Here is a 16181-nt window from a genome sequence, read left to right on the forward strand (position 1 = left end):
TATGAAATTCAGACCCCTCTTTTCATTCCTGGTACATTTTTAATCACTTCAGATTTCTCAAGTCTAAAGCCAAATTCATAATTTCTTACCTTTCCTCCCAAAGACTCTCCTTCAGTTCCTCCTACCCCACCCCTTTCCATCTTCTGTCAAGACCTGCAGTTCTGGCTCTTTTTAATCTTTTTTTTTTTTTTTTTTTTTGTACCGGGGATTTGAATTCAGGGGGACTTAACCACTGAGCCACATCCCAGCCCTATTTTATATTTTATTTGGAGACAGGGTCTTAACGGAGTTGCTTAGGGCCTCACGAAGTTGCTGAGGCTGGTTTTGAACTCATAATCTTCCTGCATCAACCTCCCAAGCTGCTGGGATTACAGGAATGTGCCAAATCTTAGTCCTTGAGTACTACACTAATTCCCTATCAAACCTCTCTATTCTACTTTATTTCTAATTTATTCTACCTAAATTTATCTATGTGAAGTAAATAGAATCATGTCATTGCCCTGCTTCAATAAACTAGCATTTCCTTCTGTTTAGCTTAATATAATTATCTCTAGATCTGACCATAGCTTCCTTTTCTGATCTTACACTCCCATAACGGAGTGTTCTCTAGACATGGTCACTATTTTCCTACTTCCAAAATTTTGCCTTTCATGTGTTTTTCAGCCTACAATATTTTTTTGAGTGTGTGTGTGGTGCTGGGTATTTAGCCCATGGTCTTCTGTATACGAGGCAAGCACTTAAAATATCATCTTTGCCACTGGGTGTTTTGTTGTTGGTGGTGGTAGCTGGTGGTTTGGTACCAGGGATTGAACCTAGGGGCACTTAACCACTGAGCCAATCCCCAGCCCTTTATTATTTTGTATTTTGAGACAGGGTCTCACTAAGCTGCTTATTGCCTCACTGAATTGCTGAGACTGGACTGATTTTGAACTTGGGATCCTCTTGCCTCAGCCTCCCAAGTTACTAGGATTACACACATGCACCACTGCACCTGGCTTTTTAGTTTAGTTTTTTTTTTTTTTTAAAAACAGCCTTATTGAGGAATATAATTTGCCTACTATGCAGTTAACCCATTAAAAGTTTGTAAATCATTGGGCTTCAGTATACTCATTTGTGTTAACCATCACCACCAACAATTTAAGAACATTTTCATTACCTTAAAAAAACTCTCAAACATCTTAGCCATCAGACACCACCACCACCACCAATTCCTTCAAACATTCAAGTCCTAGGCAACCACTAATCTATTTTCTGTCCTAGTCTTGATGTTTTGTAAAAATGGAATCATAACATGTAGTCTTTTTGAATGGTTTCTTTGATCATAATGTTTTTAAAGTTCATCTGTGTTATAATCTGTCAGTACTTACTTACTTTATAATAATGTTTCGCTGTGGATTTTACCCATTTATCTATTTGATAGTTGATGGGCATTTGGGTTATTTCCACTTTTGGTTATTATGAATATTTGGTTTTAATTTTCTGTATATATTGAAAATATTGTGGAAACTGGAAAGAAAAAAGGAAAAAATAAAAGGGAGGGAGAACCTTATGAAAATAGAAGGGAGACCAGTACAGTAGAGTAAGAGGAGAAGGGGAGGGAAAGGGGAGATACAGAAGAATGAGAGTGACCAAATTATACTGTTGTATTATGTGCATGTACAAGTCCATAACAAATCCCACTGTTATATATGTTTATAATGCACACACACACAGAAATAATTCTGTTCTTAATCTCAAGAAAAGGTTTTCTTTTCAACTCACTAGGAATAAGTGTTGCCAGGGGAGGTGTTGAACTGCATGGTTACCATTAAATCACAAACTATGGTATGTCTCTCTTAGCCAAGGGCAGATGAAGAGCATTTTAAGGTCCAGCTAGTTGTTAGTCTGGGTTATGATGCAGCTGCTGATTCGGGATAATTCTCCCTTCCCAACTAACTGTATTTTAAATTTCTCTAGGGCTGGGGAGATAGCTCAGTTGGCAGAGTGCTTGCCTTACAAGCACAAGGCCCTGGGTTCAATCCCCAGTACCACAAAAACAAATAAACAAAAACAATTTCTCTAAGTGACCTAAATCTTTTGGGGGCAAATAAACTATTTTCACATATACTCTCATTTGTTCTTTTATTTTGTTGGGTTAAGCAATCACTGAAATATGTCTTCATTATTTATAAAATGTGAATAGTTTAAAGTATGTATTTATCTAGAAGCCATATGTTAATAAATTGTAATGTCACTAAACTAGGAATCAAGAACCTTTTGTGCGCCAGTGTCCCCTGCTTAAGTGACCTTGGACAACATACTTCACTGTTTTTCTGGATGTAAAAAGGGAATAGTGATGCTTGCTTTATACCATTTTCATTCTTTTATTAAAATATAGTTTCTTTTAGTTGTAGATAGACACAACACCTTTTTTTTTTATATTTTTTAGTTGATGGATCTTTTTTTTTTTCATTTATTTATGTGCAGTGCGGAGAATCTAACCTAGTAACTCACGTGTGCTAGGCAAGCACTCTACTACTGAGCTACAACCCCAGCCCTTTTTTTTTTTTTTTTTTTTTTTAACTTTGTGAGTATAGAGATAAATAAGATAAAGTTCTTGCTTAAGAGCATCTTATGTGTAGTCAGTAGGGAAGAGCCACATTACTAACATCTATTTTTTAAAAAAGGAAAGAAAGAAAGAAAGAAAGAAAGAAAAGCCATGAAACCAAATCAAGCTGCGTCTGGTAGCCCATATCTGTAATCACAGGGACTCCGGAGGCTGATGCAGCAATGTTGCTAGTTCAAGGCCAGCCTCTAGTGAGGCCCTATTTCAAAATAAAGAATTAAAAGGCCTGGGGATATCTGCATTGGAATTTCTTATTCCATAAGAAAAAAATAAATGCAAAATATAATAAGAACAAAAAGGGCTGGTGATATAGCCCAGTGTACCCTAAAATAATTTAATCACATTAAAATATAACTGAAAGTGTGACATAATGTCGCAAAATATTTTTTCTCATCATAACTTCAGAATAACAGTAGTTGGGCTGGGGTTGTGGCTCAGTGGTAGAGAGCTTGCCTAGCACATGTGAGGCACTGGGTTCAATTCTCAGCACTACATATAAATAAATAAAATAAAGGTCCATCAACAACTTTAAAATATTTTTTTCGAAAAATAGTGTTATATATTTTACGCATTAAAAAAATATTCTCTGAAAGGATTTTTAGACCTCAGAGATCAGTGGCACACATAAAAAAGAACTCTCAGCTGGGGAGATAGCTCAGTGGTAGAGTGCTAGCCTCATAAGCACAAGGCCCTGGGTTCGATCCCAGCACTGCAAAAAAAAAAACCTCTGTAGGCTAGTGAGACTAAATGAGAGATAAATAGTGTTAATTTCATTTTTATATTTATACAAGCAGGAGAGGGATACTCAGCCTTTCACTCATGTATTAACTAAACCAAAAGAGGATAAAGAAAGGCTTCAGTTTCAGTTCCTTATTGGGTCAGTGCAGAAATAAAAGTAAAGAAAGTGAATTATAACAAAAGTATAGGATGTCTATATGTTATAGTACATTTTATTCATTTATTTTCTTTCAACTGTTTAATTTTGATTTATTAATGAATATATCATTTTCAACTAACTTATGAACAAAATTCTAACTAAATTAAGTTTGAGGTATTTGTGTTCTTTTAGTTCTATTAAGTTGCAGATTAAAGTCAAGTGTAATTTTAAATGAAATATTTTCAAATTAGGAATGCCAAATACTCATAATAAATTGAGAACATTTATTGTACCTTTGCTGGATGTTAAGTACCTCATCTAAGAGTTCTACAAGAACTAATACATAATCCATACAATGATGCTCTGAGGTAGGTACTCCTCTCCTTTACAGAAATGTGTGCTGAGGCAACATACATTTGCCTAAGTGTACTTATCGAAGGTCTCACCTCAAATTGGTAGTGGGCTTTTTTGTTTTTTGTTTTGTTTGTTTGTTTTGGTACTAGAGATTAAACCTAGGGGTGCTCAGCCCTTTAATTTTTATTTTGAGACAGGGTCTAACTAAATTGCTGAGGACCTCATTAAGTTTTAAAAGCTGAGGCTGGTCTTGAACTTGTGATCCTCTTGTTTCAGCCTCCTGAGTTGCAGGAATTACCCGCATTTGCCACCATGCTTGGCAAATCATTAGTGGTTTTAAAGATATTCTTTTTTCCTTAAATTTCTAGGCAAAAATTGAAGGTGATAAACATAATTTGTATGCTAATGACTCTTAAATTTTAATCAGTGTGTCACTTCTCCTTTTGAGCTTTAGGCTTGAATCCCCAACTGCTGCCTACGTCCGTACTTGTTTAGTGTACGTCAGCTCAGCTTGTCCAAGACCCCTTCTCCGTCCCCCTCTTAAAACTCCCTCAACGTTCACTCAGCAAGGGCCTGCATTGATACTTGCAGTGCTGCTATCCTTAGGTCTAGGCTACCATCATCTTTTTTTAGACCTTTTTCTGCAGCCTTCTCTTTTCCCTCCATTTCTGCTATATTCCAAGCCATTCTTTACATTGTTTTATATTATATTATCTTTGAAAAAAACAGGCTTGATAATGTATGTAATTTTACCAGTAAGTAGCAGTCCTCCAAAATCTTTTGTCTTGGGGTTAAAATTCAAATTCCTTAACATTTGCTTATAAAAACCCAGGTTCCAAACTTGACAGCTTCCCAACCTTTATTTTCCATCCTTTTATTCTTCTCTTTGGATTTATACTTGAGCCTTGCTGAATAAACCTATCAAAGTAAAAGAAGTTAGAATAGATGCTGTGAAAGTTTCTAAGATATTGTCTCTTATTTCTGTATTCATCTGCGGTTATAGTTTGTGAGCCAGCACAAGAGTTTGGACCACGCTTTTTTTGTTTGTTTGTTTGCAGTGCTCAGGATCTAACCCCAGGCATGTGCATGCTAGACAAACACTCTACCTCTGAACTACACCATCAGCTCTTAGAGCACATTTCGAATAGCACTGAACTATATAGTGTACCACCTAGATGAATTTTATAAGTGTTAGAAACATGGGGGTGCCCCAAGAAATTAGGCACATACCCAAAGTTACTCAGCAAGGCAAACTATTTCTGCAGAAGGGTGTGCTACCAAATAAAGTCTGACAAGCAAGCACACTTGGGCTGGTAGCTCACCTCTTTTCATCCCTAATGCAGCACTGCCCCTGCTCTGGTAGGAGTTTGGGGTTACAGTCTGCGTGATTGGCTAATTTTAAAATTGGGGAGGACAAAGGAAGGGCTGCAGTTAAAATGGCTATGATTGGATACAGGTTGGGAAGCTCAAAATGACTGATTGGATCTTACATACCAATTTTACATTTAAGGCTAAATACTATATTCTGAAAATGGACCACCAGACTTTGTTTCTCAGGAGCAAAATAGTGAAATAACTTGTTACAGAAGACTACATACAGTGTAATCTTTCTTCTAGAGCTCACAAATGATCATGCACTATTCATTTTATTACTTAGGGACATGGGATTAAGGCATAAAACTAAACATATTTTGGGAATGTACTTCTGTGGGAAGAAGGATGGGGTGGGAAAGAAACACATAGGTACAGTAATGACAGTGTTCCAGTTTTAGATTGGTAGATCAGTATGCCTGTTTATTGTAATGCTTCATAACTCATTGACACGTTTTGTTTTTTGTGTCAAAAATACTGAAAATCAATTTTAAAATTAAATAATTATGGGAAAAAGTTAGTGAAGTTCTTTTTTTCTTAGTCTCTCAATCCTGAACAAAAACAAACACAAAGACAGACCAAGAGTGCTGATTGTTACATGTATATACAGACTGTCCATTATTTTAGTGGTCAAATAAGTTTTAGTATAAAGCAGCCCTTTCCTTTCCAGAAAAAGAAGGAAAATCATGAACAATTTTTTTAAACCCAGGCTATAAAATAGCAGATGTCATTTCTGAAGATATAACACAATGGCATCTAAATTTTATATGAGGCATTTAGTTTGGATAGCCATTTTCTTTGTGTTTCTAAAAGGAAAATATAACCAACAGGGGAAAAAAAGTATGTGGTGAACTCAGAATATGACAACTGAATATTCTTATTTACATGCTTTTGGTTATAGTGTTTTTCAAAGCTTTCATTGAGTGTTTCTCTTTAAAAAGTTTACTTTTGCAGTTCAGATTTTTACTAAGTTAGACATGTTCATCCCAGGCTGCACATTAGAATCACCTGGAGAAACTTTAAAAAAAATTTTTTTTTTTTTAAGTTGCAGATGGGCACAATGCCTTTATATTTATTTTTATGAGGTGCTGAGGATCAAACCCATTACCTCACATGTGCTAGGTGAGTACTCTACCACTGAACCACAACCCCAGCCCTGGAGGAATATTTTTTAAACCATCAGGTAAATTGACATAACAAAATTTAATTATTTTCTTTTTAATAGTCCTGGGAATTGATCCCAGGACCTTGCACATGCTAGCCAAGCACTCTACCAGTGAGCTACAGCTCCAGTCCCAAATTAACCATTTTTAAATGAACAACTGAGTGACATTTAGAACATTCATCATGTTGTACAACCACCACCTTGAATCTAGTTCCAAAACCTTTCCATCACTCCAAAGCACCTGTTAGTACTCCCTTATCCTTTCAGCATTATTCATTCCCCACTCTTCCAAGCTGCTGGCAGCCACCAGTCTGCATATTTTCTATATTGAGTTACCTATTCTGGATAGCTCATATGAATGGAGTCATATAGTTTGGGACCTTTTCTCTTTGTCTTCTTTCACTTAACATACTGTTTTTGAGGTTTATCCATGTTGTAGCATTTGTCAGTATTTTGTTCCCTCTTATGGCAGAGTTGATATTTCATTGTATGTACATATCACTGTTTATTCATCTGTCGATGGATATTTGGGCTGTTTTTGTTTTTGTGTTTGTTTTAGGCTTTTGCAAATAGTACTGCTATGAACATGAATATGCAAGTACTTTTTGAGTCCTACTCTGAGTTCTTTTGGATGTACGCCTCGTAGTAGAATTGTGGGATCAAATGACAATTTTGTGCTTAACATTTTGAGAAAGCGCTAAATTGTTTTATGTAGCAACTGGACCATTTTGCATTTACCTGGGGAATTTTTGAATCTAATAATTTCGTTGTATTTTATAAACATGCCAGTGTACAGTTGATTGTTGGGGAGGGGCAGTCCTTCCCTATAGAGTTTGAAATGCACTTCATAGTTCATTCTTTTTCATTGCTATTTAATATTGCACTTTGTGAATACATCACTATATATTCATTGTACTTTTAATGAACATATGGTAAATCTAACTTTTATTATAAACAACATTGTTATGGACATCCTTATATAAGACTTAGGTAATCAGCATTGATTTTTAGAGTATATACCTAGGAATGAAATTGCTGGATGGTGGGATACGTGCATCTTCAATTTAGACAATTCCATATTGTTGTCCAAATTATTGTACTAGCTTGTCCCACCATTGCTGAATTTGAGTTTCTTCAGATCCTATATAAGGTTTGACTCTCACTCTAAAACACATTGCTGCCAGGTGCATTGGTGGAATACCTGTAATCCAGAGACTCGGGAAGTTAAAGCAGGAGGAACCCAGGTTCAAGGCCAGCCTCAGCAATTTATTTAGGCCCTATGTAACTTAGCAAGACCTTATCTCAAATAAAATATAAAAGAACTGGGAATGTGGCTCAGTTGTTGGTCCCCCAGATTCAATCCCTGGTACCAAGAAAATTAAAAATAAAAAAAAATGGATATATAACTTAGTAATTTCAATTCTCGGTACCAAAACAAACAAAACTTTCACAATTCAGGTTTCTTTTTATATAAAAATAACTTTTCCTGAGATATCTCCTTCTTTTGAAAGGAGTGAGTAAGATATAAAAGGAATCCCAGGTTTTGACTTTAAGAACACTGCCTACCAGTTGTGTTGTTTTGGCAAGTTACTTAATCTTTTTTTTTTTTTTGGCGGTGCTGGGGATCGAACCCAGGGACTTGTGCTTGCAATGCAAGCACTCTACCGACTGAGCTATCTCCCCAGCCCCAAGTTACTTAATCTTTATGAACCTAGTGTGTAAAGTGGGAAAAATACTTTTCCCCATGTAGTTGATGTTAATACAAGCATATTAACATATTCAAAAGGACTTTCCCAGTGCCCAATTCATTATAGAAATTATCACGGTATATATTTGTTAAACAAGTATCTATTGAAAATATATTTTATGTGAAACCAGGATTGAGAATTGAGATGTAAGCAGTACCTCTGCTATATTATTTGTGATATTGGAAAATTGGAAACAATTTAAATGTCCCATAGTAGAATTGATCATTATGGTATGTTTATAAAATGGAGTGCTATGTAGATACTAAGTCACATTATCAAATAGGGAGAAATGTCTGATAAGAGGAAGGTTACCAAAAGGATTTTGCTCTTCTTCCTTTTTAAAATTAATTAATTTTTACTGGGGATTGAACCCAGAGGTGCTTTACAACTGAACTACATCCCTAGCCCTTTTTATTTTTTTAGTTTTGAGACAGGGTTTCGTGAAGTTGCTGAGACTGGCCTCTAATTTGTGAGCCTTCTGCCTCAGCCTCTCAAGTACTGGGATTATAGACCTGCACCATGGTGCATCCAGCTCTTTTTCATATAATTTATACATTGCATTCATTGTAGTTACTAGTTGATAACTATTAGATGGTAAAATTGTGTTTTAATACTTACTTGTGTGTTTTCAGTAGGTACTAATTTTTTTTCATCTAACATACATTATTTTTATAATCAGAAAAAAAAAGGGTGTTATCTAAATGAATAAGATTGGTTAAAGGAACACAGACTATAAACTACTAAAAATGGAATATTTATAAAGGAATAGTTCACTCAGGGATTTAATTTTTTGCTAATTTATGTAAACATGCACTAGAGTCATATTTACTAGAATTAGGTAGAGAGCTGTGTAGCTTTGAGATTTTTCCATTATTATTTGTATTGGGAATTGAACCGAGGGGTCTTAACCACTGAGCCACATCCCTAGCCATTTTTATTTTAGACAGAGTCTCGATAAGTTGCTTAGGACCTTGCTAAGTTTCTGAAGCTGGCTTTGAACTTGTGATCCTCCTGCCTCAACCTCCTGGCCAATGGGATTCAGGCATGTGGCACCACACCTGGCCTCTATAAGGAATTTTAGGTGAACAGTTGAAAATTTGACTTCTCTAAACCTCTTTCCTTGTTCACTTATAGAGGAAATTTTTTTCTTTGCCCTCTTAAAGTTTGACAGTTGAGCTAATGAACATTATGTGGAAGGTGATTGAAGTTTTCCTAACATCCTGAGCTACAGAAAGGAATAGGGGCTCAACACTTTGCGGGGACAGGGGAGGAGAGCCCAGCAAATAAAAACTTGTCTCATTAAACTGATAAAGTCTCTCATGTAAACTGCCGTCAGAAGAATAAGTTACATCTGTGGCAGTCTTTCTGTCTTCCAGGTACCAAACTCTAGTTTCTTCTACTGTGATACCATCATCCCCAAATCCTATTTTTAGACAGACAGAAGACCTCAGAGAAGAAAACCCTCTGCTATTTGCTTGTGTAGATTACCTGACTACGTATGGACTTCTTTTATAAAAGGACAGCTTTTCAGAGCTATCCCTGTGTCTGAACTTTTCTGAATGACCAAATGGAAATATGCAAAAAAAAAATAGATTTTGGGGTGGCATATGTCTGTCTTCACATCCTTTAAAATTTTAACTTGGAAATGTAGTCTGTAAAAATAAAAATTTTAGAAAAAGTGAAAAATTTTAACTTGTTCATGAATCTGAGTTTTCCTTTGGGAAAATATATAATCATTAAAAAAAAAAAAAAAAATGCCTAACCTGGGGCTGGGGCTGTAAGTCAGTGGTGGCATGCTTGCCTTGCATGTGTGAGGCACTGTATTTGATCCTTAGCACCACATTAAAAATAAATGAATAAAATAAAGTCATTCTGTCCATCTACAACTATAAGAAAGCCTAACCCTTGTTTAGATTTAGATTTTTTGATTGGCTTTTTTCGTTTTTAGAAAATGTTCTGGTAATGGAATTAAATGGGCATCTGATTAAAAAATGGATATTTTACTCTTTCAGTGCATGCATGATAAAATAATAGTCTGATGCAAGGTGGCACATGCCTGTAATCCCTCAGGAGGATTGAGAGTTCAAAGCCAGCCTCAGCAAAAGTGAGACACTAAGCAACTTAGTGAGACCCTGTCTCTAAATTAAATAGCAAATGGACTGGCTATGTGGCTCAGTGATTGTCACTGAGTTCAGTTCCCAGTACCCCCTCCAATTATTTTTTAAAGAAATAATAATCCGAGAAAAAAGTATTTTATCTTAAGAGATGACTTGATTGCTGGAAGTAATAGGTATCTACTTTTTATATGACCGGAACTACTTTAATTCCAAGGAAAAACTGGAAGCACAATGGGAGATGACAGTGAGTGGTTGAAATTGCCAGTTGATCAGAAATGTGAACACAAGGTAAGACTCATCTGAAATTCAAATTTCAGTGTCATGACTTGTTTTGGCATCAGTGGTATTGCTCTCTTACTTAGAAGCATGTGAAACATTGGCAATTTCAAAAACACTGATACCTTTTAAATGCTTGTTATTTTATGTCTTTGAAAGTAGATATCTCCAGCTCAATTTTTAAAATATTTTTGAATTTCTGGAAAGAATTGGAAAAAGAAAACAGAGCTGGGCATGGTGCTGCTCATGTGTAATCTCAGTGGCTCAGTAGGCTGAAGTAGGAGGATCACAGATTCCAGGCCAACCTCAGCAATTTAGCAAGACCCCGTCTCAAAGTAGAAAGGACTGGGGATATAGCTTAGCAGTAAAGGGGCCCTGGTTTTAATTCCCAGTTCCAAAATAAGAAAGGAAGGAAGGAAGGAGACATATTAGTGAAGTGGAAAGCAAGTTGTACTTTTAAGAAGTATAAGTTAGGTACGTACTAGGCAAGAGCTTTATCACTGAGCTAAATCCCACATCCATTTAATTTTTATTTTGAAATGAGGTCTCCCTAAATTGCCCATTCTGGCCTCAGTTTGCAATCCTCCTGCCTCAGCCTCTCAAGTAGCTGGGTTTATAGGTACGCACTATGGTGCCTGACTTTAACAATTTTTAAAACAACAAATATCTACCAGTTAGCAGATTTTTGTATTTCATTCTCTCCCTTGTAAATTTATTCTACTTTAAGTTCTCAAGTTACCTATTTTGTGTTCTTACTAACTAGTTTCCTTTGAATCTTCATTATTTAAGATTTATGGTTGTTGATTATTAAAAATACAGAATAAATACATTAACCCACACAGTTGTATAATTAGGATTCTACCTATGAAGAGTAGAAATTTGAAGCCTTAGTTCCTGTGTCCTTGGACAGAACCACTTCTTCATTCTGTATAATAATCACCATCATTCAGGCTCCTCCCCACAAGGGCTTTGTGCATACTAGGCAAATTTAGGCAAGTACTTTACCACTGAGCTACTTTGTATTTAATCATACAAAGTAGGCTTTCTCTGATACTGGAATGTAAGCTTCAGGAGGGCCAAAACTATATTTTTTTTATATATTAAATGCCTGTTGTACAAATAAGTGAAAAAAAAAATAGCTCAGAATAATTAAAATTATTGATTAAATATTAATAAGTATAGCATAGTATAGTATACAGCTGCTTAATATTATACAAATGACAGTGAAAAACAGCATACTCTGGAGAATGGGAAGTTTTGTCAGGGTGATTTCTTATGTTTGAGTTGTAATATCTTTAATGCCATATTCTAAAGAAGAAGTAACTAATTACTTGAAAACAAAATGAGATACATTTATCTTTTTTGAAAATTAGCTGAATTTCTTAAGCTCCTTTCTTATTTCCAGTCATGGGATCCTTTGTTCAAATTACTTGGTAAAGAATATTCATTTTTTTCCTTCTCTCTTCCAGATTAACAGTAGATAGGTTCATTAAATTCTTTTTCAAAAATATTACTTTTATTTTAGCTGTGGAAAGCAAGGTTAAGTGGATATGAAGAAGCCCTGAAGATCTTCCAGAAAATAAAGGATGAAAAGAGTCCAGAATGGTCCAAGTTTTTAGGATTGATCAAAAAGTTTGTCACTGATTCCAATGCAGTGGTTCAGTTGAAAGGACTAGAAGCTGCACTTGTTTATGTTGAAAATGCCCACGTAGCAGGAAAGTAAGTAGTTTCTAACTATTCTGGTAGCAATCCTTGTCAGGAGCTACATAGGTTACATGTATTTATAGATCCTTAGTTATTGACCGTTTTAGAATATATGAATTTTCTTATTTTTATAACTCCTTAATACTTGTTTTTCATAGTCTTCACTTTCAAAGTCTAAATGGTTCCTGAGATCTCTTTTAAAAGGATTAAAACAAAAGTCAAAACGAAGCACAGTGGTGCACACCTGTAATCCCAGTGACTCAGAAGCCTGAGGCAGGAGGATCATTAAGTTCAAGGCCAGCCTCAGCAACTTAGTGAGTCCCTGTCTCAAAATAAAAAGGGCGGTGCTGGGGTGATGGCTTAGTGGTAGAGTGCTTGCTTGCCTCGAACTTGTGAGGCACTGGTTCTGATTCTCAGCACCACATAAAAAAATAAATAAGACAAAATTACTGTGTGCATCTACAACTAAAAAAATTTTTTTTAAATCTTAAGAAAATAAATTAAAAGGACTAGGGATGTAACTCAGTGGTTAAGTGCCCTTGTGTTCAAGTAACTTCCCCCCACGCCACCCCCCCCCCCGCAAAAAAAAAAAAAAGAAGCCAAATTTTGAGCTTTTACCTTAAAGTTTAGGCATTTTATCTTCTGGGAGAGGGAATGCTAACTAAACCTCTGTGACTGCTGACTTGTTTGACTTGAGCTACAGGTGACAGAAGTCTCTAGTCACCCACTTTCTTATACCTCATAAACTTGATTTTTTTTTTTTTAAACCCTCATTTTTAAGTCTTTGATTAGAATCTTTCTGGGCCAGGCATGGTGGCACATGCCTGTAATCCCAGCAGCTCAGGAGGCTGAGGAAGAAGGATCTCGAGTTCAAAGCCAGCTTCAGCAAAAGTGAGGTGCTAAGCAACTCGGTGAGGCCCTGTCTCTAAATAAAAGAGAAAAAAAGGCCTGGGGATGTGGCTCAGTGGTTGAGTGCCCCTAAATTCGATTCCTGGTACCTGTCCACCCCCCGCCAAAAAAAAAAAGGATTAGAATCTTCCATACCTTCCCAAAAGTTGGGACCCTGACTTAAGTATACAATAAAGATGTATTTTTTTTTGGTGGGGTTGGGGGGAGGTTACTTGAACCCAAGGACACTACTAATTCAAAGATTGTACCAATAAAGAGAAGAAACCATTTGACAGTTTAGTTAACCAGCAAACCATTGCTTTTTTTCATTTTTCTTTTGATATCAGAAACTGCTTTTTTTGACAAATTCTGTACATAATTCCAACACACTCAATTCTTCTAGTCCCTAGGAGTACAGGTTTTATTTAATTTAGAGGAGCCTCAAAGAAATAGTTATTATAAAACTTTACTAAGCAGTTGAAAGCAGTCTTTTCTCATTAAAAGTACATATATTCTTTTACATCCTTAAGTGAAGAAATTCTCTTGTCCAAAGAAATAGTTTAAACAATTTAAAATTTTTTAAAAAACAAATACTCTATAATCCTATTTTTGTAAAATATACTTGTATATCCATGCACATGTGAGAGAAAGAGAGAGAAATATGCTTTAGAGAAAGGTCTGGAAGGATGGATATCAGAAAATTGGAAGTAGTTTTCTTGGTAGGATTTTAAGGCATTTTTGCTTTCTTTTTTGATTTTTTTACATTTATAAACTAAAGCTATGTCTGGTGTGACATGTCTTAAACTGTGGCTTGCATAAGGTTTTATTAATATTCTGAAATGTAAATTTAAAACTTAGAAACTCATTTTACTTTGAAGCTTTTGTAAAAGTACTTACATACCCCATTTCCATGACTACTAAAGCATGTCTTTTGTGTGTGGTGGTGGTTTTTTATATTATAGAACCACAGGAGAAGTTGTATCAGGTGTTGTAAGTAAAGTGTTCAACCAGCCTAAAGCCAAAGCCAAGGAACTGGGCATAGAGATTTGTCTCATGTACATAGAGATTGAGAAAGGAGAGGCTGTGCAAGAAGAGCTTCTGAAAGGCCTGGACAATAAGAACCCCAAGATAATCGTGGCCTGTATAGAAACACTGAGAAAAGCCTTAAGGTAAGACTTTTCTTTTGCTTTAGTTCTGTTACCGAGAGGATCTCAACTGAGTTTGGGTTCCTGGTTTAAACAGAAGTGGAAACTGCTGAACTTGACTTGGCATGCCACAACAGGAAAGTGATCTGGAAAAAGTAAAGTCATTCCTCAAGTGTGGCATTTTGTATTGGGTAGTTTTAGCTTTCATGTGTGTTGTGTGATTACTTTTTCTAAATCCCTTTCTAATAAAGATGAACTTGTCATCCTATTAAAATTGGCTGTCAAATAGAAACTCACTCCTAAGATTTTCTTTTCTTGTCCTCAAATACAGATTTATGTACTTTGAAATGTTGGCTATGAAACTGTTGACTATAGCAAATCTTGATTTAAATGCCTTTTTGATAAAGTAGAAGCAAATGACTATATGCTTTTAAACTGAAGCACAGCAACAGCAAATAGAAAATAACTTTTACCTAAGTCATTTTCAACCCTAGAATTTCTTGTTTGGTTTGAAGCTTTTCATGAATGGCATCTTCCTTCAGGAACAAGTGACTGTAATTTGCTATGAAACTCTGACTTAGACGAATCAGTAGTTTGTTCTGAGTTGGCAGTCCTTCTAAAACAGTGAAATCGTCATTCTTTAATGTTGTTAAACTAATTTTGATTTATATTTTAAACTTTTCTATTGTCTTTTGCTTGATTTATTGTGTTTTGTAAAAATTTTACTTCACCTAGATTCTTGTGTGATAAAGGTTTCCTTATTTCTAATTCATTATGGTAGAGTAGGTATATGTTTCACAAGAATCAAATAACATATTTATCCTATCTTATAGAAATTTAGCAAATTAACAGGTATCAGAATTGTGCTTGTATCAGTAGCACAATGAAATTTTATTTAATGAAATAAAAAATGTACTATACTTTTATCTTCCACCTTTAAATTAGAAGTTTTTAGTGTAGAATATCATATACTCTAGTTATTTCATCTTTAAACTGACTGGGAGAATAAGAGTAGGGAAAGAACAAGTTGCTATCTTCTTGGATCATCATCTTCCTCCTCCTCTTAGTAGTAGTAGTAGCAGGAACAGTAGCAGTAGTAGTTTTAATACTGGAGCTCTTACCCAGGGTCTCACTCATACTAAATGAGAGTTTTATCACTGAGCTCTAGCTCTAGCTGTAGCTCTGTCTTCATCATTGATTTTGTTATTGAGTCCATCCTGGTGTAGTTCTTTATTTGTTCTAAAACATTTCAGAATCTATAGTGGAACTAGGTTGCTCTCTGTGATCTTGAAAAACCTTGAAGCCAACCTGGGGGTTCCAAAGTCTCCTAAAGTTGTCTTTGTTAGCAATAGCTACAGAAGACCAGAAACATTCTTTCCTCCCTAACAGACTTTAAAACCTTTCATTTTTTTCTATAGTAATGTTTTTAGTATCAAAATTAGGTTTGGTTTTGTTACAGTAACTATATTCTATATGGATTTGCTCCATCTGTTTGTTTCTGTTTTTCAGAAGTAGTTTCTATTTTTTCAGAAGTAGGCTACAATAGAGAAACAAAAAAGAATGAGATAAAACAGTAGTAATATAAAGGAAGAATCCCCCTTTCTATTGTTTAAAGGAAGATTTAAGAGATCTCAAATATTAGGTTCTTCAGGCATCATCTTAAATAACCCAAAATGGAATGGTTTAAGATCACCATAATTTTTAATTTTTTTCTTTAGTCTTAAGATCAACTGAGCCAAGTTAAGTGTTCTTTTCTAATAATAGAAAGGGCATTTTAAAGGAGACCTTAAGTGTGTTAAGGGCCAACTAATTTATTTTAATCTGTGATTTCATAACATAGCCAGGAATTTTATTAAAAATCACTTTCTGGGGAAAGTATTTTCACATTCTTCTTTAATCTGTTGGAGTATGCCAATAGCTATTACTGAACA

General features: G+C 35.3%; 1 protein-coding gene across 1 annotated transcript in view; it reads left to right on the forward strand.

The window, feature by feature from the left end:
• The window catches only part of CKAP5 (cytoskeleton associated protein 5), a 96590-nt gene that overhangs the window by 20414 nt on the left and 59995 nt on the right, over positions 1-16181 (forward strand). The window contains exons 2-4 of the mRNA XM_079102048.1: positions 10452-10525; positions 12039-12232; positions 14068-14274. Coding sequence (XP_078958174.1) covers positions 10469-10525; positions 12039-12232; positions 14068-14274 — 458 coding nt within the window. The 5' untranslated portion in view covers positions 10452-10468. The remainder of the gene's footprint in view (positions 1-10451; positions 10526-12038; positions 12233-14067; positions 14275-16181) is intronic.

This window comes from Sciurus vulgaris, assembly GCF_902686455.1.
Source record: "Sciurus vulgaris genome assembly, chromosome: 11".
Classification (NCBI taxonomy): domain Eukaryota; kingdom Metazoa; phylum Chordata; class Mammalia; order Rodentia; family Sciuridae; genus Sciurus; species Sciurus vulgaris.